At 33.5% G+C, this 24,663-nt stretch overlaps 4 protein-coding genes across 9 annotated transcripts; all 4 read right to left on the bottom strand.

Annotated features, from left to right (window-relative positions):
* Nucleotides 1–213: 213 nt before the first annotated feature.
* Nucleotides 214–7,728, bottom strand: LOC130962097 (probable phosphopantothenoylcysteine decarboxylase). Of its 4 annotated transcripts, none has more exons than XM_057888191.1 (4): nucleotides 7,590–7,702; nucleotides 6,664–7,031; nucleotides 5,888–6,161; nucleotides 214–268 (listed from the first exon to the last, which is right to left on the bottom strand). In XM_057888191.1, exons 2-4 carry the CDS (start codon nucleotides 7,009–7,011, stop codon nucleotides 243–245), a joined length of 648 nt encoding a protein of 215 aa, XP_057744174.1. In that variant the 5' UTR covers nucleotides 7,012–7,031; nucleotides 7,590–7,702; the 3' UTR covers nucleotides 214–242. The 4 variants fall into 4 exon arrangements, with proteins under 4 accessions (XP_057744174.1, XP_057744172.1, XP_057744173.1 ...); XM_057888189.1 differs by lacking the exon at nucleotides 214–268 and adding an exon at nucleotides 583–2,652; XM_057888190.1 differs by lacking the exon at nucleotides 214–268 and adding an exon at nucleotides 1,007–2,652 and having other exon boundaries at nucleotides 6,664–7,107; nucleotides 7,590–7,728.
* Nucleotides 7,729–8,586: 858 nt separating this feature from the next.
* LOC130961797 (putative acyl-activating enzyme 19) lies at nucleotides 8,587–16,063 on the bottom strand. 3 transcript variants are annotated; one of them, XM_057887809.1, is made up of 17 exons: nucleotides 15,637–16,063; nucleotides 14,600–15,100; nucleotides 14,194–14,322; nucleotides 13,922–14,100; nucleotides 13,032–13,748; nucleotides 12,004–12,653; nucleotides 11,799–11,874; nucleotides 11,629–11,715; nucleotides 11,200–11,243; nucleotides 10,818–10,926; nucleotides 10,662–10,721; nucleotides 10,165–10,246; nucleotides 10,008–10,072; nucleotides 9,857–9,916; nucleotides 9,614–9,658; nucleotides 9,140–9,252; nucleotides 8,590–9,047 (listed from the first exon to the last, which is right to left on the bottom strand). In XM_057887809.1, exons 1-17 carry the CDS (start codon nucleotides 16,022–16,024, stop codon nucleotides 8,816–8,818), a joined length of 3,537 nt encoding a protein of 1,178 aa, XP_057743792.1. In that variant the 5' UTR covers nucleotides 16,025–16,063; the 3' UTR covers nucleotides 8,590–8,815. The 3 variants fall into 3 exon arrangements, 2 of the variants coding, with proteins under 2 accessions (XP_057743791.1, XP_057743792.1); XM_057887808.1 differs by having other exon boundaries at nucleotides 8,587–9,047; nucleotides 13,922–14,322; XR_009079621.1 differs by having other exon boundaries at nucleotides 8,967–9,047; nucleotides 9,548–9,658; nucleotides 13,922–14,322.
* Nucleotides 16,064–16,756: 693 nt separating this feature from the next.
* LOC130961878 (cytochrome P450 76T24-like) lies at nucleotides 16,757–19,213 on the bottom strand. The gene is made up of 2 exons (XM_057887915.1): nucleotides 18,254–19,213; nucleotides 16,757–17,706 (listed from the first exon to the last, which is right to left on the bottom strand). Exons 1-2 carry the CDS (start codon nucleotides 19,160–19,162, stop codon nucleotides 17,101–17,103), a joined length of 1,515 nt encoding a protein of 504 aa, XP_057743898.1. The 5' UTR covers nucleotides 19,163–19,213; the 3' UTR covers nucleotides 16,757–17,100.
* Nucleotides 19,214–21,652: 2,439 nt separating this feature from the next.
* LOC130963492 (cytochrome P450 76T24-like) lies at nucleotides 21,653–24,650 on the bottom strand. The gene is made up of 3 exons (XM_057889601.1): nucleotides 24,141–24,650; nucleotides 23,684–23,905; nucleotides 21,653–22,258 (listed from the first exon to the last, which is right to left on the bottom strand). The coding sequence occupies exons 1-3, from the start codon at nucleotides 24,648–24,650 to the stop codon at nucleotides 21,653–21,655; spliced, it is 1,338 nt and encodes a 445-aa protein (XP_057745584.1).
* Nucleotides 24,651–24,663: the final 13 nt, after the last annotated feature.

Below are 24,663 nucleotides of genomic sequence, written 5' to 3'. Positions count from 1 at the left end.
AAGTACATAGCCACTAGTCGCGACCTGCGAAGTTTAGGTCGGCTAGGGTTACAAAAATAAAAATAAGTTTGACAACAATATTTTTCTATCTCTCTTAAAATATATATAAAGGCCTGTATAGGCAAGTTTTCAAAATGAATAAATATATACATATAAGTTTTTCAAAATAAGTACAAAGATATTCTAAACAAAAGTAAATCAAAGACTCAAAGATCTTCACCATCTATCAAATGAATTATAGCTCATTGTTGAGCACCAGAACCTACATCTGAAAAACAGAAGATATATACGAAATGAGAACTCCCGACTCATGGGTTCTCAGTACGATAAAAATGTCAAATAGATACTGCATAAGGCAACACGAAATCACTAAGCAATCTTAAACTCCATACGGCGTCATATCTATCTTAAATTATCTCTAATCCATAAATTGGCAACTATCATAAAAGGATTCTAATTCTAACTCAACATTCTTCATACTTTCACAACTCTCAAACAGAATAAAAACTAGCCCTCAGCGTCAACCGACACTAGTATGACTGTATGAGGTACCTATCAAATAGGCAAACACGATAAATGCAAAGAAGGAATACACAAGCAAGTTAAAGTAAAGCAAATAGTATATAATCATATAATATATTCAATTAGGCAAACTAATACAATTAGACAAACCCAAACAAATAAAAAATACACAAATGATGTATGTCTGCCCTATAACCGATGAGTTTCATCTGTCGGTTATCAAGCCAACCTGACATGTCTAGTAGCGAACCCTAGAAAGTCCCTAAGTGCGCATCCCCAAGAATTTATGCTTATATATAATCATTTATCATTCAATCAATTTCATTTCATTGGGGGATCCAGGGAGTTTAAATGCCCGGTCACAACTTGGAGGCAAACCATTGCATCTACTTCGGGATGCTCAAACCAAATCCGGAGCAAGTGAATTAATACCACTGCATCTACACAGACAAGTATATCACAATCAGAATCATGTTTAACACTAATTTCATTATCAATCTCATTAACAATCTCCTCTTCAATCTCTTCTTAATTCATACTCAATCTTAATTAATCTCATTCATCATCATAATCAATTATCACATTCATCCTCTTCATACATCACTTCACACTTTGTTCCTCTCTTTCCAATTCATCAACTCATCTCTTTAATTCTCGTTTCTAACTCCTCTATCCTTAATTACATAGGCTCTAGACTCTTTTCGGAGTTTATAAGGATTTAAAATGTTCGAGGAATGGTTGAGAGCCTAAAAATTCACTTTTCGGAAAAACAAGGCTGGTCGCGTACGCATGCACATGTTTGCGTACGCAGAACGTTTGGGTAGGGTGACTTGCTCACGTACGCATGACTTGCGTCGCGTACGCATGAGTGTTTTTGTGCCAAAGTCGTGTACGCAGCCCATGTTTGCGTAGGCATGGGTGTTGGACAGAGGCCAACGCCCGCAACATATAATGCAGTTAACACTTTACCACCAATTTCACATTTACCTCTGATCAAAGTATCCGACTTGGCAGCATCATCCGTCGTTATAGCATATACACGACCTTGTTGCGCTCTCCCAGCATTCCGGTTGGCTTTTTCCAGACAGTTCTAAGACATGTGACCAGCTCCTCCACAACTACAACAAAGTCCCAATTCAGCTCTATATGGAGAGTTCGAGTGATAACTTCCATACCTCATGCAAGTCAAATCATTCTGAGGTTGTCGCCCATATCTCCTTTGATGGTTGTTGTTGTTCCCTTGGAAAGTAGCTCGATCACGTTGAGATTGTTGAACATATTCTCCTCTCTTGAAGTCCCAACCCCTTGGAGCAAAGGATCTTGCACCTCCTCCTCGGTCGTGGTAACCATGACGGTCAGTACTAGTAGTCGCATTCTTCTTAGAGCAATCCTCCACCACACGACTCTTATTCACTAACTCTACAAAGCTCTTAAACTCAAAAGGCGCCACAACTCGCATGATATCGTCCCTTAAACCATCCTGGTACTTCATACACTTCCACTCCTCAAATTCTTCAGGAGCACCCAGAGGTCCTTGACAAACTCTTGAGAAACAACACAATTCCTCGAATTTGCTTATATAAGCAGCCACAGTCATAGATCCTTGCCTCAATTGAAGCAGCTCCAACTCCTTAGCTTGTCTCACGGAATTCGGAAAATACTTGTTGTAGAATTCCTCTCTGAAAACCTCCCAAGTGATCGCATTATTCCCATTTCCTTGTTGCAGAAGATGGTAAGTTCCTTGCCACCATTGTTGCGCTTTTCCAGCTAGCTGATAAGCAGCAAGCTCCACCAATTGACCCTCAGGTACATGTTGCACTTGTAGTGCTCTCTCTATTGCTATAAACCAGTTGTCAGCTTCCATCAGGTTAGTTGATCCTCTAAATACAGGGGGATTAACCTCCAGAAAGGTTGCTAATGTCATCGGACCTCCTTCAGCTGAGTTTTCTCCAGATCCGTTATCATTTCCATTCATTCTTTCCATGGCTTGATTTATAATCGCCGCACTAGCTTGCATTGTGTTGACAATGTTGGTCATCGCCGCCAAGAATTCAGCTTGATTATGAGACGAAGCGGGTTCCTCATTTTCTCTCCGTCCTCGACCCTGTCCACGAGTTGCCATTTTGGGTCCTATCCATACAAACCAAGTGATATCAAGGTGATCAGTCTCAATATCTCAAATTAAATACTTCAATTTTCCAAAAATATACTCATGAACTTCATGCTAAACATATCAATTAGATATCCTAAATAGCACAGGTACAATTCAAAGTATACATTGAAGCATATGCAATCCATCCCTGAGATTCACGAAGATGAACTGCTCTGATACCATAATGTAACATCCTATTTATTCAAATCCTTATGCTCGAGTCATAAGTCAATGATAATAAGGCGATACGACTCTTAAGGTGGATTTATGATACATATATATAATTGAAAGGAAGTAGACTCACGAGGAGGAACTTTGCGTCGCGTACGCAAGCCATACCAGAACTTGAAAAAGCTTATGTTATAAAAACCAGTTTTTCAGCCCAAATTTCAAACCTTTATATCTTTTTCCACAAAATTCATTTTTCAACCATTCTTGAACATAGTTTTTGATTGCGGATGGCGGCTCATGGCGGTGAGCCAAAAATCCGCCATAAAGTTATAGCGAATGGCGTTGCGGAAAATGGCGAAAATGGCGGATTACCTAAAAAATACACATATATGTACAAAAAAACATGCAGAAAAATTGCAAATATAATAAACTATAAAATCTATCTATATAAGCAATTTTCTAGTCATAAAACATCTAATTAATATAGCAAATTTAGCAAATAAACAGGAGCAGCACCAACAGTAGGACCAGCAGAGGCAAGGGTAGGGGCATTAGAATCAAGGGCTTGTCTAGAAGTGGACATAGTATACTGAATGGGAAAAATGGAAGAAGAGAAGTTTAACACTGATTATTGATAAAGAAGGGGCAGCAGGGAAGAGAGAAAAGAAAAAACAGGAGCAGAGAAGATGAAACACGTACGAACCAGCAGTGATGAACAGGTGATGAGCAACAGTGATGAGAGAACAGAGACGAGCGGCGCGATGGGCGGCGCGACGGGCGGCTAGATGGGCTGCGACGATGGATGGCAGCGTGGTGAAGAAATCTGGGTCGCAGGGATGAGAGAACAGAGACGAAGAGAGGGATTTTTTTGAAGACGAGGCAAAGGAGGTAGTTTTTGAATGAGGGACTGAAAATTAGGGTTAGTGGTTAGTGGGATCTGACTTGGGTTTATTAAATTATCCAAACCACCCTCAAATTTTTTTGAAAAACCTGAAAAAACCCCGCTATTTCCGCCATGCAGATTGCGTCCCGCCATGGCGCCACCGCAATTGCGGCCGCCATGGCGCCCCCGTTATAACCCCATCGCGGCGCCGAGTAAATGGCGGCAGGGTCAAAACCCGCCACGCCATACCGTTATGGCGCCGCCATAACCGCCATTTAAAAACACTGTTCTTGAACCGTTAGAGAGATCGATAAATGAATTTTCATAAAAATCTAATTTTATAAAATTTTCTACTTCGAGGACTGAGATACGGCCTACCAAGTTGGCTGAAAATCAGTATTAACCAAAACCAGCATTTACCAACTTTTCCAATTGTTCACAAGGCAAAACAGTTTTTAACACTACCAAATGACCCCAAACCAACTCAATTCACACATTCTCAATTAACCAAAATGAAACCTATTTCATCTACACATTTCAACTCAATTTTATTCATTCAACACCTCAAAACCTCATTTTCCACTATTCCATCAATCATTCCAATTTCCACATATTCAACACCAATTTTTCCATTCAAACTCATGCATCATCACACAATTCAATCACCACTTGCCATTCTTACCTTTTTTCAGCCTTCGGCCCAATATTCATCTATCCAATATATATATAACTCATAAAAGCATAATTCACCATCCAACATCAATTCCAACACCACATCAACTATGCATAATTACACAATCTTCATCCAAATCATCAATTACAACATCTCAACTACACATCAATTCCAACCAAATATGCAATTCAAACCTAATCCTAGGAGCATCTAGCCTAGGATTTCATACTACATTATACGATATTTAAATGAAACTTAAACCGTAACTCTTGGAAGAAAAACTAAGCTCTTCACTTGTGAATCTCCACTCCAAGGTTCACCCAAAAACTTCTCAAGCTAATTGCAAGTTCCCAATGTGTACCCGAAATCATCCAACACTCTAATATACACAATTTCATACATAAATCAATCTAAGGTGCATAAAATTTCATAAATCACAAAGTTTTGAAGATCTCTTACCTTAACCCACGGAAATGGTTGATGAAACTCACTAATAGCTCATATTAGAGCACCCCTAAACAACCAAAACCATAAGATTTCTCAATACACAAAGCTTAAATTCGAATTTATCATGAACTGCGAAAATGGGGTATGAGAACTCGAGATTCTTACCAATCTTTTTTAATAGAATTGTAGAAGATGAGAAAGGCTTCGCGTAGCCGCAGACGATGCGACAATTGGAGCTCCAGAGAGAAAGTTATGGTGGATTTAGTGTTTAGGAGCTAGGGTTTCACTCATTCTTCCCTTCTCTTTCAATTTCAGCATGAACACTAATGAATGGTGTGGTGTTGTGCTGAATGGCCTTTAGTTAAGGCTTATATATGCTGGCTTAAACCCAACTTGGACCTAGTTCACATATATGGCCCATTTGGCCAAACTTTGGGCCAAAGCCTTTAAGATTAGCGTTTTAATCTACGTTTTAAAATTTTTACCTTCTCAAACATGAATTTTAACTTTTTAACATTTTCACACAATTAATTTTCTCAACTGCAGTTCCGGGCCAATCTCAACCGGTACTGCTAGTCAAATTTTCAGTGCGCATTTTTACGAAGAAAAATATGTTTTTCGACTCAGAAAAATCCTGTGAGTCCAAATATCATCTTTAAATTGTCAAATTTCGATTGCTAAATTTTTCAATCATTTTCAACCATATTTAATTAATTACTTATTTAATTAATTACTTATTTAATTAAGGTTTGACCAGGTTTTACACCAAACCCTATATTTTGCTAAAATTTTATTATTAATAAAGCTAGAAGAGCATACATACCTAGAGCTGTTACTGAAGAGATACAAAAGCATCCCTTTAGAAATTAGGAGAATGCTATAGCAATATTAATACACACCATCTACTATGATCAGATTAGACCTGAATGTAAGAGAAACATAATTCTAAAAAAGAATGCAAATAAAACCAGATCAAGGGGCCAAGGCAAGTACTATAAAGGTCATTCACACTTGTACAATCATCAACATTCACCATTACCTTGCTGAGCCTTTGACTCGTAAAAGAGCCTCACAGTAGAGTAAATGGTAGCTGGTTCAGCCATTGCACCATTGCCATAATCACCACAAGCTAACCGCTTTGTAACTGGGGGGATGAGAGATATACCGAGCTCATCAATGGCGATGAGATGTCGTTCCGTGAAAGGATTGTTCCACATGAAAGTGTTCATGGCTGGTGCAACAAAGAATGGCTTACTGTAGTCCCACGCTCGAACAATACATGTCAGTAGATTGTCACACAACCCTCCGGCAATCTAGAACAGCACATATAATCGCGAAATAAGGAAAAAAAAAGTAAAGCAATGATTGCTGATTGCTTATGCTGAAATAGAAATATATTTGTAAACTAATAAGATGCATAGTAAAACAAAAGATCATGGTTACAGTCGGAGACTGTCCCGGGACAGAATATGAAGACTTTGAAAGCCACTAACTTGTTTGCAAAGAGATAGACACAAAAATAGGTGAAATGTTTCTGTCCCAGAACATGGTTTCTCTGTATTTTCTATCCATCTAAAATATAGAGACAATGTGTACAGATTTTCTCCATCTATACTGTCCCAGTGCCTCTATGCTGAGACATTTACCAAACTGAGGCCCATCCGCCCATGTGATGCATTGAAACACAGATAATATTGTGTAAACTTGCTAGAAACGTAGTTTAAAGTGAAAGACAAACTAGTTTTAAATTCCACGTACGATAAAATATGTTTTGGGTTTAGGGGCAAAATGTGCAACATGTATAAATCTAATTACCTTGCCAAGAGTGTTTGCTGATAATGGAGCGATGACCATGATATCAGCCCATTTGCGAAGCTCAATGTGAAGCACACTATCTCCTAGTTTCGTCCAACTTGACCATTCATTCTCGTCGGTATATAAAACTATATCCTTAGGAATTGCTTCTCTGTCAATAAAATGCAGTGACGCAGTCGTTGCAACTGCTCTTACTTCTGCCCACTCAGAAAAACAATGACAAAGATTTGCAAATTTGACAGCAGCCACACTCCCACTAGCAGCGAGTAGAATCCGAGGCTTCCTTGATCCATTATCTACCGACATATTATCTCCTACTGAACTTACAGCTTCTGAGCGCGCCATCATCCAGAGATATCAACAACGATCTTGAATATCCATGATATAAACAAGATTTTTCATCTTTACTCATTCAAAACCTCCAGATTGTAAACTAGAAAACTTCTGTTCATGCCACATCAATGCAAAAAAGGAGAAATTTCCTTTGTTGTTCAAAAACGCCACGATAATACATCTAATTCATATAGCATATATGTGACTATGGCCCTGAATTGTTAACATATAATCATATATCTCCAAATCCATATAAAAGCAACAAATCAGTGAACCCGTGATAACAATTTTCATTTAGAATAACGAAAAAGAAAGAAGCAGTGCCCCAATTCAAACCAGATTTGAGACAACATAGTATGAAAACCGGAAGGAGGTTAACTTGAGCATATTGTCGAACACGTAGTGGGAATTAAAAAAAACCCATGATTTCTATTTTCAGGAAACGCGTAAACCACAACAAAAGATCCAATTTTTACTCTCTAAAATTTAATGGGTCGTCCAAACAAATTAAAATTAACAATTTTTAAAAGAGTAACAGAATGCATGAGTATCAGACCCTAAAAGGAAAACGAGGAACAGGAAGTGGCACCAACCTGTGAAATCTTGTCACAGACACAAAATCCTAAGTACTCAGCTTGAACCTCGAGCTCTTGCCTCATGCGCGTGTTTTGTGCTGTTGAGAAGAGACAATTTGAGACAACGTAGAACAAACATAGTAAAAGTCGAAAACATTGAGCCTCTTATAAGTCATAACGACTCAACCACTGTTTCGGTTTTGCTATTGACTCAGGTCCACATGGACATTCAGCTGAATGATACACAATAAATTTTACTTTGGTTTTGAATACGTTTCTAAAATATTTTACTTTTGATATTAAAAAAAAAACTTACGATTTGGCCAAGAAGTAAACAATATATATTAACTATTGAGTATTAACACAAATTTATCTTGATCAATTTTTTATCAAAAAAATATCTTAATTAATTTATGTATATCAAAAAGAGTTAAAAAATATTAAAAATGAGTAATTTGTAGTTTGAGATAGAAATCATAAAGGCATTGGTATAATTCTTTTATGATAATTTATAATTTATAGTTTCATAAATTTTTTATAGAGGAGTTTTTCGTCTATAACTCTATATCATTATATCCATTTTTTTTCTGAATTTATACACATGCCATCCGCTTAAGCTAAAAGCATGTTTGTGAGAGAAATTTTTAAATCCTCTATGGTGAATATGTTTTTTCTTCTTTATGTTAATACTAATTATACCATAAATGAAATTAAGAAAAAAGTATAAAAAAATATTATTTTTTTCATTAAAAATGAATATAGTTTATAAATCTCTTCTTAGGTAGAGTATTGAAGTTCTCTCATCGCCTTGAAAATAGATAAATATAAGACAATTCTCTAGTAACGACTATTTCAATATCGAATTTGTCTAACTTCTTTTTAAGATAAGTTTTTAACATTTAAAAAAAAATTCATATTATCTAAATTAAATATTTACTTTTAACTCTTTTTAGTAAATTAGATATCAAAGTTTAGGCACCAAAGTCATCACCTAAAACATAATCACAACCTCACATTGAGAACTTTAGTTCATGAAACTACCATCTTATGCCATTTGTTTTTCCTGTTTCTTTTTTTTTTTTCTCCTTTCCTTTTGATTCCAACTAGTAAAAGGTAATAAAAGTTGCATGATCAAGCTTGTGTTCATCCTGTTTACACATTCAAAATTTCATACTTGGAAGATTTTGAACACAGAACCAATCTACCTAACACAGTACAAAAAAATTCAGCTATATACATCATCCTTAACTTTCATGTTGCTTTGGCATTTCAAGGGTAACACAATGCAAGTAATCGTCCCGACAACCAACGAAAATCCGGCCTCCAATCATTAACGGCGAAGAGAATATATCGCCGAGCAAGTCAAGCCTTGCAAATTCCTGCACATCAATTTTCCCTAGAATTGTGTCATCGGAGGAATTCAGGTTCTCTCTAAGTAAGTGTATTCTTCCAGAACTTGAACAAATGCAGATTAACCTGAAAAGAGAAAAGGAAAAATCAACAATGCTTGAACTTGATGTATAAGATACATTTACCCCTTTAATTAAGAAAAAACCAATTAGATTAACCTGTCTGAGGAATGTGAGGCATCATCAGAGACTAGCTGCAAGTGCTCATCAACATAAGCAGATGAAGTTATTGGATCTCCAACATTGTGTTCCCATAATAAATCCCCATTCTCCTGGAGTTAATACAGCATAAGTATAAAAGAAATATAGACCCAAATCAATCATTTATATTGGTAATTTTTACTTGGAACTACATTTAGTAGAGCTAGTATTCATTAGTATTTAACTGAGACATAAATGCAGCAATTGTAGTTCATGTCTTGTAGACGATTATTGTAAAAATGATTTATTATTTTTGCTCGAAAATTTTCTTGAGAAACTTTTGGTATATAAACTGTATTGTATCTAAAATAAGATAATCCAACTATAAACACTAAAACTACTATGAATACAACACAGTAAATTCACCTTTAAGTGATAGAGGGAGAAGGAGGTGGAGAAAAAATATGAACAAGTTTATTGACTAGCTCTCACCGGTTTAAAAGAGTACACGCTTCCCTTTCTGGAGCATACTAGCACCTAGAATGGAATAAACAAAACGATTACTAATATAGATAAACGTTTCAATGAATTGCAAACGATTACTAATTCTCACAATATTTTGTAGATCCCACCAAAAGGACATGAAGTGGTAAAGCGGAAGATATTGAATTCATGAAAATAAAATTGATAATTAGCCAAGTAATAATCCAAGAAGAGTATGACATATTGACATACCTCATGAGGAAGTGTAGAAGGCATGCATGGCCCAGAAAATATAGGTCCATCAGTTGTTTGCTGAGCAAAAGTTCACCACTAATGCAAGTTAAAATTACTTCCATAAGCTGGTAACATAATTTAATACTGTAAACATAAATGAAGTTTATACCTTCCAAACTGTGGATCCGTTTGGATCCAATGCAAGAACATGGCCATCTACTAAGCAACATATTACTGCAACAAATGGCAAAAGGAAAAAGGAACATCTAGTATTTAGAAAGACAAACAACATAATCAAAAGGAAGAAATAGTGAAACAACAAATACCAGTTCCAATTTCGGTGATGGCCAGAGAACCAAAGACAGGGGCTTCCAAGTCATGTAGCCACAATACAGTAAAAGAAAAATCCTGGATTTAGTAAGGGAACATTTCAGTCTGAGTAGAACAAGCAATGAACTTCTACATGTGGCAGAAGTAACAGACTAATGCATGTCTAATTCTAATGTTCAATCAAAGGATTAATCTCTTGGGTATAAGTTAATCAAGTTCAATTCTTTCTTTCTTCTTTTCTTTTATATTTTTCCTTTTTTGTTCATATTCATTACTTAAAAGTCCTGACTGAAAAGCTCTTCTATGTAATTCACTACGCATTTCATACACATTTTAGTCCAAAGGTTATCAATAAGTCTACTCTTTAAATCCTTAGTCCACCTGGAAAAATCTGAGAGATTATATGCCCCATATAATCAATATCATCACAAAATTGCAGTCCCCTAAAGAAATGAACACTTTTGATTGTGTCCTGATAGAATTATCATCATACCGATATTGATATAGCTGTAATTCTACCACCAGTAGAAGCCACATAAAGCAATCCGCGAACCTACAAGAAAAATTAGTATGAGTAAATAAAATTCAACAATCTTTCTGCTTGCCACTAACTGATATAGATGTATGTCATTTGGAATAGAAAATTCACCTCATCAATTACAGGTGACCCAAATATACTGCCTCCACAAGGTAGTTTATAAACACAGCAATGATTTTTGTAATCAAGCGCATATAAGTTATGATCATGAGAGCCACACCTGTATATATATATCAAATACATGTTGAAATTTGAAAACTTCAAAAAGTTTCACAACAAAGCTAGACAAGCAAGGTACTAAAGGTCCAAAGCAGACATAATATGAATGGAAAAATGAATGCAGTAAATCACATTCTGTTTGGAAATCAGAAACACCATGTGTAGGTCACTAATGGAAAGCACGATCTATGGTCCAATAATGATGTGCAAAACTTATTTATATGAAAGAATACATGATTGATCAACATATAGAAAGATGAGCATAAAAATTTACCAGATCAAATGTCTTCTTGTGTCTACAACTGGTTGTGACTTTACCTTCATGAGTTTAAAAACATAATTAGAAATTAGTCAAATTAGCTACAAATAGAGGTGACAACGAGATATCCTCCAAAATAAAGGGGGAAAGGGAATATGATAAAAAAGATTAAAAAATTGCAGGACTGATGTGTATCTGCACATCAGAAATGACATTTTGTTCAAACAACCATGCACAGAACACCCTCATAGAAAACATGAAACATAATTTCATAATATTTTCATTAACAATGTAATACTCCAAATAATTTATAGAATTTGCAATCCGCTTTGATCACTACATCCTTTCACATGGTCCATGATCTTAAGACTTTCAAGCAAGACCAGGGAACCTCAAACAAGAAAGAACAAGTACAGGAATTCGATGAAACACTAAACCAGATACCTCACCAGACGTTTGAAAACTCCAACAGATGGTTCCACTTGAAAAATCTAGAAAATAAATTTTTCCCATGTAGCATCCAACAACCACCTAGAGAAATACGATGAGTTTAGAACAAGCGGATAGAATATTATGTTGTTATGACACTAGAATAACAAACAAATGAAAACAACCTGAGAGAAATCTGATACAATTGCTGCTGTACATTCAACGCGTCCATCTAGTTTGATCTCCCACTGGACAGAACCACTATATGAAGTAGAAGTTTTACAAGTACTAGAAGCAGAATTCTTTATACTTCTCTTAATAGTTCTAGCATCAATTGTGAATAGTACTTCAAGCGAATTAAGACCATTTAAAAACTATAATTTGTCTTACCTTCTGGCATTTATACAGAGAAATTTATGTGAATGAGATCCAATGAATAAATAAATGTCTGAGCCTTTAGACACAAGCATTGGGGAAGCATCAACACAAGATTCCATGTAAACTTTCCAACAGTCCTTTATATGACCTCTGCTGCCCCTTGGCGCATTTGCCAACCAAGTTGTTTGCTGAGTACCAGTAACTGCAGGCTGCCCTTTATGCAACACCTTGTTGCATCGGCTAAATGAAGATGATTCAAATATTGGAGAGAAATGCCATGGGGAAGATTCATCAGCACTCAACATAACATCTGTAATACCCCTCTTCAAGCGCTTAGAAGGTAAAGAATTATCATCATTACCTTTAGAAATCATCCATGACTCATGGGTATTAGAATTTTCAATATGATTGGATGAGACATGGTTATCTTGTCTTTCTGTAATTAGTTCAAAACAATCATCCAACTTGTTATGCAAAGCGCAGGATCCTCTTTTCTGAAGAAGAGCCCTACAAAGCTTAAAAGGACTTGGGTGGTAATAAAGAAATCTCATGTCGATCCCCAAACTGTGAGCAACATGTGCAGCAGAAAGAGAGTTACCACCCATGGTAAAGAAATCATCATCGTTGCAAACCTTTTCAACCATTAAAGCATCATGAAAGGCCTGTTAAAGTATTCATCAAATCAATATAAAGAAAATATTTGTCAGATAGATGAGGGATGAAGTGAAACTAAGAAGAGAATAATGAATCCTTCAAAGCAAGAAAAGCCAATATACAAAGGAAAATAAGCAGTCAAAAAGACGTGTAATTTCACAAAATATATTTACTTGCAAAAATAATTCAAGTCTTATGTAAAAGTATTCTTTGGAAAGTGAAATAATGCAAAGAAAGGCACTATTTCATTCCGCATGGAATGTGTCTGATTTGCAATCCTGTATGTTTGACAATGTCTTTCACTAACATAGTCTTGATGACAATGGAGAAATTGCGATATCTTTTCTTATAGACAAGATAATTTGTCACAAAATATGAAATAATACCTTTTGAATTCGTTGCAGAAGACTGCTGCAGTCAATGTTAACAACCTTATCCTTGACATTCATTGTCAATAATCTTGAGTCCAACAACAACTCATAATTAACTTTACCACTGGATGACACAGGAAATGAATCCACGAAGATGAAATAATTAGGAACCACAGCCGATGGAAGTTTGCTAATCATCCAACTTCTAATTGCAGGTATTAATGATTCGTCCAATCTTTCCTTGTCTTCTAATATTATAAAGGCTTCCAGAAGCAAAAGCTCTTCAATATTCCGACAAATTACAGCAGCATCATTTATATATGGATGTTTTCTTAACAAATCTTCAATTTCTTCCAGGGCAATACGATGACCATTGATTTTTACAATGCGGTCTTTTCTTCCCAAAAATACAAAGTCACCACTTGACAACTGTTTGACAAAATCACCAGTTCTGAAGTATAATTTGCTTTTGCAATCATTCACAGAATTTATCCCATAACTTTGAGGCAATTTTACAATTTTTTCAGACTTCATATTAGACTCGGTGTAGTATCCCCTAGAGATGCAGGAACCACCGACATATAACTCTCCCTCCTTTGATGAGGCATTTTCACCAAAAAGCACAACATCACAATCAGTAACGGGTAAACCTATTGGCACACTAGTTAGCGTATCTTCCTTCAAAACCAATGGCATTCTCTTGCAATCAAAATATGTACAGTCACCTGAGACCTTAAAAAATGGAAAAGGTAAAAGAAATCATTAGTCAATGGTAAAACATTGGATATATAGATTACATAACTTGCATTGACAATAAAATAAGAAAAGAAACAAAGCTAATAAGAGTGACACTAATAGTATGGTGCAATGTGAAGCTTCATGAAAAAATAATCAGTTGCTCTGACCTCGGTACTTCCATATAAATTCAAGATAAATGTGTTTGGTAATACAGTTGAAAGCTTCTCCCACAAGGTCAAGGGAAACAGTTCACCACTTAGCACGAGTAATTTCAGTGAACTTTGAACCCGCAGGCCAACATGAGTTTGTAATCCAGGAAGAATTGTCTTCATTAGCGATGGAACAGCTGTAAGCCTATTAATACGATAAGCCAGAAGAAAATCTATTATAGAATAGATGTTTTCTTTGAGAACACTGAAAGGAGGAATAACTAACATACAGGCCGTCAAAATAGCACTGAGGACTTCTTGCAGGTGATCAACGAAGCTGATTGATGTTTTAAACAACAATGACTCTTGCCCATTCAGAGGATACAATCCTTGCATCCACAAAAAGCGATTTGAAAGACCTAGAAAGAATATGAAACATACTGTGAGAATATGTATTATAATAGATTAAAAAGCATATGGTTCAGATTCATTTTAAGAACATATTATTTTCAGACAAATTTCATTTTAATGTTTCTCTGGATTTTCTTAGATCTTCACTTTTGATTTATTTTCTAGCTGGCAGAGAAGGCAAACAAGGAAAGTAAAACAGCAACTACACAAACCATGTGAAACTATATTAAAGAAATCTTGCTTCGTGTACTACAATAGTCACAACAAACAATATTAACAACTTACCTTGTTCAGTGCCACACACTCCTTTCGGCTTTCCAGTTGAACCAGAAGTATACATTAAATAACAGAATGATCTCTTCTTTTCATTGGCACAAGGCCATAACAAATCTGTCAAATCACTATATTCTTGAAGGCTTTCTTCGATGGAGACGCTTAAAACAGGACAACTTACTGACTTTACCAGCCAATGCGATTCATCAAGCTGGTCCAACTCACTACCAAATGAAGATTTGGAACCTATAATGAGATCAGCGCTTGAGGAAGCGACAATCGACAATAACCTTTCTTTCGGCCAATAAGGGTCCAAAGGCAAGAAAGCCTCCCCGCATCTCAATACAGAAAGAACAGCTACAATGTATTCCATAGAAGGTGGCATATATATTCCCACTATCTTTGGCCTATACTCTTCACTCGAGTCAACCACCGACTCTGAGCTAGACGCATTAGTTTCCAAGTTCTCAGCTGCATAAATAGTTCCCTTTTCATGGTTAACCGCATTGTCACCTGCAGCACAAACACCGGATGCCAATGCTGCATATCAAGCACATTTATTCCACACCCTAACACATGAACACTAAGGGCATGTCTGGTTGAGAGTAAAAATAAGGAAGAAAATTTCATACATAAAACTCATTCATAAAAGTTTCCATGACATAACTGTCCGCGGTAGAGTGAAAATTTCACTCAAATTAGTTACTAATTTGATTTGATATGTTACCATGTAAGCATGTGTAAACATTTTATATTACTTAGCCTCCAAGCTCATCCAACCAAAACATATAAGCAGCTTTACAACTAAAATAATTTCTAATCACTTTAATTAAATAAAAAATTAAATTAAAGGAAAACTTCGCTTCACAAACCAAATAAGCAACATTATCCAACTCATAAATCGAATTCCGAGTCATAGGAAAGCTTGAGTAGAAAATCAATCAAATGCGTGAAGTAATCCCAACCAACAATCTAACTAACTAACTAACTAACCAACCAACCAACTAACTGAATAACTGAATTTTGTGTTTTTGGAGTGAATAACGAACCTTGAGGTTTGGGCGTGATAAGGTGAGGGTCATCCGCACCAAGCAGGATAGAGCTTATACGAGAGGCGAGGGAATCAACGGCTTTCAAGAGATGAGAGTAAGTAAAGCAACGATCACCGTTGTAGACCGGGGGAGAGAGTGACTCCACGCGCTGTTCTAAGAGCGTGGAGATATTGTCATGGTTGAAGTTTGGGGAGGCAGGAGGAGGAAAAGGATGAGCAGTTTGGCGCAGGCGCGTGGAGAGGTGGGCGACGCCAGACGCGTGAATGACGGCGGTTTTGTTAGGATTGGCAGAAGCGACGCGGAAGAACTCGTGCGAGAGGCAGCAAAAGCGTGGTGTTTGTGTTTCTTCTTCTTCTTCTTCTTCTTCGGGGCTTTGAGCTTTCATGAGTTCGTCGGAAAAGGATGGTGCAAGAAATGATGCTTCTATAGTTCTATCGCTTTGTAATTTATAATTTTGTGAAAGAAAACTCGTCTTCTCTAACTATGTAATTGCAAATTAAAAATAAAAAAATTGAGTATATCAGCTATAGTGATATATTTTATCATTTTATCTTCATAATTATTGTCTTCTCTAACTATTAAGTTAAATTAACGATTTGATTCTGAACTATTTTATATTGGATAATTATACGAGCCAAGAGAATCATAAAATAAATAGCGGAACAATGATTTGAAATATTTGAATGGCTATTTGCAAATCAATTTTTATCAAAACTTCTATCTCAAGTTAAAGAGAGAGTGAAAGACCATGAAAAAATAATTTAACCTTATTTAAATATAAATTTTTGAATACTTTTTCTTTACTTTACATATCTAGAGATTGGTATGTGCATAATTGAGAATGTTTATTGCACTTCATACCTTTTTTTAGGTATATATATTGTATCATGAGAAATGTTAAAAAATTATTAAAATTTCTTTTTTATAATTATTTTAACTATCAATCTAGTTTTTTTAGTCTATTAATTTAATAAATTAATAATAGATTTTTTAGTCTATATTTTTAAATATTAATAGTTAATTAATAATAAAAAACAATAAATTCTGCCTAATATTTCTCTTGTATTAAAGAGAGCATTAACAAAAAAAAATTTATCAACCCAAAAAAACACTCAAATACAAATAATAACTATAGGTATAGCAACAACTTTTTATTATTTTTTTTTTATCGGATGGATTCAATAGTCCCAATCCTAAATATTAACATCACATATTCACACACTTGGTAATGGCCAAGATTTAAATTTAGATACAACATATTAAGAAATAACATATTTAACTATTCAACCAAAGTTTTACTTGTTTCTTTTTATGTTTTTCTTTTCTTTTTTTTTTTACACGGTATCCCCCAATCCGACAGGTCAAAAACTAATCCGTCGCAGATCTAAGTTCCATTCAAGGGTCTGCCGCTGACTAATGAGTTGCTACATGCACAAGACGATTCGAACCCCCAACACTTACTTAATTGACATGGATTGGAATGAGATTGAGTGGTTGAGCCTTACGTATAGTAAGTCCATACCTCTCACTCATATCTAACTCTTGAGGCTTCATTCCATTAACAATCTTCCAATCAAAATGGTGTAGAAGAGAGGCCAAGATGAAATGCACTGTTCTATGAGCAAGTGGAAGTGCTGGACACATTCTTCTTCCAGCCCCAAACGGAATGAGCCCAAAATCAAAACCCTTAACATCCATTTTGGACTCTAAGAACCTTTCTGGCACAAAGGAATTTGGGTCACTCCAAGTGCTAGAATTTCGTCCAATGGCCCATAAGTTAATTAGAACTTGTGTGTCCTTGGGAACTTTGAAGCCACATATTTCTACCATAGACTTTGATTTGTGGTGTAAAAAGGGAACTGGTGGGTGCAACCGAAATGTTTCCTTCACAATTGCATTTAGGTAATGAAATTCAGAGATATTTGATTCATGTGGCTTGCCATCTTTGCCAAGGACTTGTAGGAGCTCCTCTTTGACTCTAGCCATCTTTTTAGGGTTGTGCACCAATTCTGTCATTGCCCATTCTATTGTGCTTGTTGTTGTTTCTATCCCAGCAACAAATAAGTCCTGTTACATCAATACAACAAATTATATATTATGTGCATTCATAGATGTATATAAATATATAATTTTCTCTTCATTTTTTAGTTAAGGTCCTAAATTTTCATTCAATAACTTAATTAAGAGTTTGTCTGAAAAGTTAAGAATCGAAATTCATTCAAAAATTGAATTCTTTTTCATGTTTTGAAACAAATAAAAGTTAATAATTCAATTTCAATGAGAATTTTAATTCTCATATTTATTCTATTTATAAATCAGATCACTTTTTGTTTGATTTTCAATTCCATTCTCATTGTTATAATTTTAAAAATTGAAAGTTTTAAAATATCCTTACAAAAGTATTTAATTTTTTTAGTTAAAGACAAATTAGTAAAATCAAAATTAAAAAAATTGAATTCTATCAAGTTATGTATCATTCTAAATTATGGATTTAAATTAAAAATAGAATTGAATTCTTTTTTTAATAGAATTATAATTCTTTTCTCTAAACAAAACATTTCAAACACACTCCAAATATTTTAAAGAAAAAAGAATTTTATGCAAAAATACTCACCACAAATAAATGTAGTAAATGATGACGACTTAATTCTGTCGAACTATTTTCTTTGATGATGTTAATGAAAGAATCCAATACATCATCATATACTTCAAAATTCTTATTTGATGAAGTTTTTAGTAGCATTCTTTCATCGAAAATATCACCAAAAACTTTCAGTAACTTCAGAGTAATGTCATCTCCCCTCTTGCGGATGCCTTGTGGATCAAGAAATCGAAGAAGTGGGAAAAGATCCGCCACATTTGCCTTCCCAGCGTCTACCATTATGGACTCTACAGTCCCTTTAAAATTTTGAAATCCATCATCCCTAGTTCCATATTGAGAAAAATCCATGGAGAAAAGGGTGTTGGACAATGAATTCATTATTGTTGTGAATACAACCTCACCAATATCAATAGCTTCACCTTTTGAAGAGCAAGTCCTGAGAAAATCCACCAATTCTTGCACCTTTTTGTGGCGAAGTTTGCTAGTTGATTCTAGTTTCTGAGGAGAAAATATGTTTGTAGCACATAGTTTCCTTAGTGTTCTCCAATGATCACAAATTGGTGACCACACTAAAGAAACTTTGTGGTGGTCAAGTGCTCTTGTGATGTCAGGGACTTCCCTGTTGGAAAATGCTAAGTCATGTTTGGTTAATGCTTCTTTGGCTATCTCTGGTGATGAAATGACTATAGCATTTAAGCTTCCAAGCTTAAGAGTCATTAGAGGACCATAAATTTTGGAAAGATTAAAGAGTGATTGATGGGGTTTTTGGCCAAGTTCTAGTATGTTTCCTATTATAGGATAAGGGTAAGGCCCTGGTGGCATTTTTTTTGTGGGTTTAGAGGCTCTATTGAAGATTAGTAGTACTAATTTGAGGATTATAATGAGGAGCATCATTACCTCAAATATGTTGTAACACTCCATATATATGATAGTGGATACCTCAATTCTTATATCTTTGTTGCTTGGTTATGATTGTATAGCTCCGAGTGAAGATTATTGCACCTCTATGTATAGGTATATATAGGCTCATACAACAACGTGTTTAATATAATTCAAAAACACCGTGCTTCACGCATTGGGTGGATTCACATATTGCAATATTAATCTTACCTCATGCTCATGGAATAAAAGATATAAGTCTTTCTATTTTCATGTAGAGGTTTTGGGTTCGAGTTTCATTCTTAATTTTAAAATATATATATAGAAAATTTAGAAAGTCAGTACTTTTATTAAAATCTAACTAGTATTTAATTAACAAAAAAAAAGTAAATAATCTCACACTATTAGATATAATCTCACATAATTAAAAACATTAGTAATGACTAATTAATAATTACAAATTACAAAACTTGTTCTCCCTAACACTATATATATTATCAATAATGCCAGAGAACCAAGATGGTTCTAGTAAAAAACCAGTCAAATACCTTTGGCTGAATCCAAAACTTCTACGTAGATGGTGTTTATGCTAAGCATTAGGATTTTTTTTTTGTAAATTGGATGGTTATGAATCTATTTTCTGATTTATCATGTTTTAGAAATTTAGAGAGAAAAAGAGAATGAAGAAACGGAAGATAATTGAATCAGTTTTCGTGATTTACGTTGTAATGATACTGAATGTATCTCCTCCTAATTTAAATATAGTGACATATTTAATAATCAATATTTTAAATCATAAATAAATAAAACTAATTATTATATTTATAATTAATTAAATCGTTCCATTTTTGGCTGATTTAGAGTTATTTCATATACTTTTCCGTGTATTATTCGGCATTTACAATCCCACAACAACTTCACTATTGGCATTATTATATGCGAGAATCACGAATTACTACTATTTTTGGATAGTCTTCGTTGAACATCAAATCAGATATTTCCAGCTATATTTTGCCTTAAATTCTATAGACATTTTGTCTGGATCTATTTTCGTATGAATTCGGTAGTGTGATGTATGTTTAAATTAACTAGCACCACAAGTATGTATGAACCGGTTCACACTAGTGATATGTTAGCACCACTATTATGTATGTTAACTCATTGAAATGTGGAAACATTTGTAACACTGTACTACTGTAGTGATGATCTTTCATTTTCAAATATTCACGCTACATGCAAATTGAATCAATATTTTTAATTTCGTATATTAGTTAATTGGTTACGACTCTTACGCCTATAAATTAATACTGTTTTTTTATTTGTTAGTAATTAACACATCAGAAAACTTTTATGTCATAATAAGCTTCCACGCCTATATATTGTTCTAATTTGCTAGGCGAATGGAAAAGTAAATTAGTTCCTTTTGACAAACTAAACAAAATCACTTTAGAAATAGAACATATATATTGCATGCACATCAACAAGTATTAAGGACAATGTAACAAGCAAAGTCAACTTCACTTGCTCAAACTACAATTTTTTTTTTCAGAAATTAGAGAAGATTTTTCATTCACTAATAATTTGTGGCTATGATAGTTTAAAAATATTTATATAATTTAGATTAGCTAAAACAGAAAATCTAAACCTTTTAACATAAAGTCTAGTTCACTAATAAATAAAATAAATTAAAATATATTAAACAAAATATGTTAACAACTTATAATATATATAACATAATAAAATACGTACTAAAAATATAGAATTTGTTTGATTGTTATATTCTTCAACAAAAAAAATTAAAGTTTTCAATTTTTTACGTAGTAAAGATTTAATCATTTATGTGTTTTTTTCCATCATCTTATTAAATTTTTAAAAAATATAATTTCATGACATAGTATTAAAATTTCTTCAATTTAAAAATTTAGAGTTCAATTCTCGTTGATTCAAAAAGAAGAAATTCAACATAAGAAAAAAAATTATATAAAAAATCTACATAAACCAAAAAAAAAAAATTATATAAAAATGTATTAAATATATATATATATATATATATATATATATATATATATATATATATATACTTTATCTTATAAATTTAAATTTTTGTGGAAAGTAATTTCATAACCAACAATACATTACAAATCCCAAACCTTCAATAATAACAAAAAAAATGATTATATATCACATATCTTTGCAAAGCACTAAGAAAAACTATATATTACCAAATGATAATCCACCATATAATTTAAATTATACATAAATAAAATTTTTAGATAAAAAAAATTATAAAATTCACACACTAGTTATCAAGTTAAATATTTTTTTAGTTTTTTATCGTATCTTTTAATTTGATAGGATAAAGATTAATTTGTTATAATTTGAGTTTTATTTAAAAATTTATTTTTGATCAATAAATTATTACATACATAAAACAAAATTCAAACTCTCAATACTTATTTAGGCAGACTAGTAAATTAAAGACTAGTAAACTAACTACTAGACTAGTGCAAATTAGTTTCCTTCAAGCTAATATTAATTGGTAGAAATTGGAATGAGTAAAAGTGGTTGAGCCCTACGCACAGTAAGACCATATTCTTCTCTCATGTCTAACTCTTGTGGTTTCTTCTCATCCGCAATCTTCCAATCAAAACAATGCAAAAGAGTGGCTAAAATCAAAGGTACTATTCTATGTACCAATGAAATTGCAGGACACATTCTTCTTCCAACTCCAAATGGAATGAACTCAAATTTGTTATCTTTTGTGTCCATTTTCCACTCTTGAAATCTCTCTGGCACAAAGGAATTTGGATTACTCCAAATGCTAGAATTACGTCCTATGGCCCATAAATTAACTAAAACTTCTGCATGTTTGGGAACTTTGAAGCAATTGATTTCTACATTGGAATTTGATTTGTGGAACAAAATGGGAATTGGAGTGTGTAACCGAAATGTTTCCTTTACAATTGCCTCCAAGTAAGGAAGCTTTGATATGTCTGATTCTTTAGGGTTTTCATCTCTACCAAGAATTTGTAAAAGCTCTTCTTTGGCTTTAGCCATTTTTTTAGGGTTATGCACCAATTCTGCCATTGCCCATTCCACCGTGCTTGTTGTTGTTTCTAATCCAGCAATAAACAAGTCCTACCAAAAAATTCATGCATGTGTAACACATCCGAAATCAAATATATACTTTAATGTGAAAGTGTATATTTTGTGTAATGAAATGAAATAAATTTTGTGAAAACATAAATAAACTCACCGCATGATTAAATATTATATTATCATAACTCGATGATCAAATTCATTTTATAACCAAGTCTACTTATAATTAATTAATCACCTCTAATCGTTTTTTTTTAATCTTACTTAAACGATTATCTTCCCGTGCATATTTTCCTTTTTTTTTTGTTTGGGTCGTCTTCTTCTTGTCTTCTTCTCCTTGAATTTTTATTAATTCTTCTTCTACATTTTTTTTTTCTTTTTATGTATTTTATTTATTTTTCAGTTTCTTGATGTATTTTAAAAAAATTATAAAAAAATAAAAAAGAAAAAAAATAAAAAAATAAAAAAGAGAAACAAAAAAAATGAAGAAGAGAAGAAATTAAAAAATGCATAATAAGAAACATAGATATTCTTTATACAAAACATAAACATTTTGTAATGATAAATATAGAAATTTTTAGAAGAGAAATATATGAACATAACATAGGAATTTATTGAAAAAATATAAAAAAAATTAGTAACGATAAAACATATATTTTTTAAGATAAATACATTTTTTTATGAAAAACAAAAATACAAAATAAATTTTTTTTTATGATAAATATAAAAAATTTTTGAAGGTAAATATTAAACACATAAATTTATAAACCAGAAACACAAAAATTTTATGGTGACAAATACATAAACTTTTTAAAGATAATCACAACTTTTTTAATAGAAACATACGAAGAAAACATAGATCTATTAAAAAAAATTGTTATAATAAACACGTTAATTTTTTAAACATAAATATATATTTTTTGAAAAGAAACAACGAAAAAATACAAAATTTATTGACGATAAATACAAAAATTTTATGATGATCACGAAAATTTTTTGAAGGTATTGAGAGAAAATATAGAAATAATTTAAGGATGATAAGCATAAAAATGTTTTGAAATTAAAGTACATAATTTTTAAAGAAAAAGGAGAAAAATACAAAAAATTATTGATCATGATAAATACGAAAATTTTGTGATGACATATGTTCGTTAAAATCTTAAACTTTCTTAAAAAAGGAACTAGCTAGTGCCTTAGCAAAATAGAATAAAAAAGTTATCAGATACACATATAATTCTATATCTAGATTATGATTTGTACTCTCTACTTAATATATAATAATAGTGTGTGTATATATCTAAGACATAATTTATTCTCAACCGTCAGTAGTATTTTTTATGCGAGCATAAAATAATAGTTGTCACTCTAGTTTAGGAAACATTATTTTGGAGATCTTGTGTAGAAGTATTACTTACTAGAAATAGATGTAATAAATGGTGGCGACTCAGTTCTGAAGACTCATACACTTCGAGAAGATCCAAGGAAGAATCTAGCTAGTACATCATAACAAGTTCCTCCACTGCTTTTGTCGGACGATAATACTTTTAGTCGCATTCTTTCCTCAAAAATATCATTGAAAACCTCCAACAACCTTTTAAAAGATTCTTCACATCTTCCTCTAAGGCCCTGTAAAAGATCTACAATGTTAATCTTTCCAGCATCATCCAATATACCCTCTATAAGCTTCTTAAATTTTGAGATCCATGATCATCATCATCATCACTAGCTCCATAGTAGTGTTGGGCCAACCGTGGGGAGCTCTCGACAATCGGGGAGGAATCAAGTGAGAGAACATAAGATGAGATGACGCCACATCCAACTCAAAACCTTAAGGTGTCAAGTTAATGGGTCTCTCATCTTATAAACTCCTTACTCTTCCATGCTTTTTTAGATGTGGGACTAACTTCAACACTCCTCACACTTGCAACACTAACAAGTAGTGTGCAAGATCCATAGAAAAAAGGGTATTGGACAATGAATTCATTATTGTTATGAACACAACATTACCAATATCAATAGCTTCACCTTTGGTGGAACATGTTCCCACAAAATTCACCAATTCTTGCACATTTTTGTGGCGAAGTTTGCTAGTTGATTCAAGCCTTTGAGGGGAGAATATGTTTGTGGAACATAGTTTTCTTAGTGTTCTCCAATGATCACATACGGGTGACCACACCATAGAGACTTTGTTGTGGCCAAGTGCTGTAGTGATATGAAGGACTTGCCTATTGGAAAATGCTAAGTCATGTTTGGTTAATGCTTCTTTGGCTATCTCTGGAGAAGAGATTACAATAGCGGTTAAGGTTCCAAACTTGAGACTCATTATGGGGCCATATGTTTTGGAAAGATGAAAGAGTGATTCATAGGGTTTATGGCTAAGTAGTTCTAAAATGTTTCCTATTATGGGATAAGGGTAAGGACCTGGTGGCATTTTTATGGTGGGT

The sequence above is a fragment of the Arachis stenosperma genome, chromosome 2 (assembly GCF_014773155.1).
Source record: "Arachis stenosperma cultivar V10309 chromosome 2, arast.V10309.gnm1.PFL2, whole genome shotgun sequence".
Lineage (NCBI taxonomy): Eukaryota > Viridiplantae > Streptophyta > Magnoliopsida > Fabales > Fabaceae > Arachis > Arachis stenosperma.
This window is presented reverse-complemented; position numbering and strand designations above follow the sequence as displayed.

Bases quoted from the DNA above. Each gene is read 5' to 3' on its own strand.
- LOC130961878 (XM_057887915.1), bottom strand. From the start codon at position 19,162: ATGGAGTGTTACAACATATTTGAGGTAATGATGCTCCTCATTATAATC. The intron at 17,707-18,253 runs GTGAGTATTTTT...TTGATGTAACAG, and splicing joins ATTTACTACATTTATTTGTG to GACTTATTTGTTGCTGGGAT.
- LOC130963492 (XM_057889601.1), bottom strand. From the start codon at position 24,650: ATGCCACCAGGTCCTTACCCTTATCCCATAATAGGAAACATTTTAGAA. The intron at 23,906-24,140 runs GTGTGAGGAGTG...TCAAAATTTAAG, and splicing joins ACTACTTGTTAGTGTTGCAA to AAGCTTATAGAGGGTATATT. The intron at 22,259-23,683 runs GTATGAGTCTTC...ATTTTTTGGTAG, and splicing joins TCCTTGGATCTTCTCGAAGT to GACTTGTTTATTGCTGGATT.
- LOC130962097 (XM_057888190.1), bottom strand. From the start codon at position 7,011: ATGATGGCGCGCTCAGAAGCTGTAAGTTCAGTAGGAGATAATATGTCG. The intron at 6,162-6,663 runs GTAATTAGATTT...GTGCTGTTCTAG, and splicing joins CAGCAAACACTCTTGGCAAG to ATTGCCGGAGGGTTGTGTGA. The intron at 2,653-5,887 runs GTAATGGTGAAT...TTGTATGGATAG, and splicing joins CGAGTCAAAGGCTCAGCAAG to GACCCAAAATGGCAACTCGT.
- LOC130961797 (XM_057887808.1), bottom strand. From the start codon at position 16,024: ATGAAAGCTCAAAGCCCCGAAGAAGAAGAAGAAGAAGAAGAAACACAA. The intron at 10,722-10,817 runs GTGAATTTTCTA...TTTTTCTTGTAG, and splicing joins GGTCACCTGTAATTGATGAG to GTTCGCGGATTGCTTTATGT. The intron at 9,253-9,613 runs GTGAGAGCTAGT...TATTAACTCCAG, and splicing joins GCGTGTACTCTTTTAAACCG to GAGAATGGGGATTTATTATG.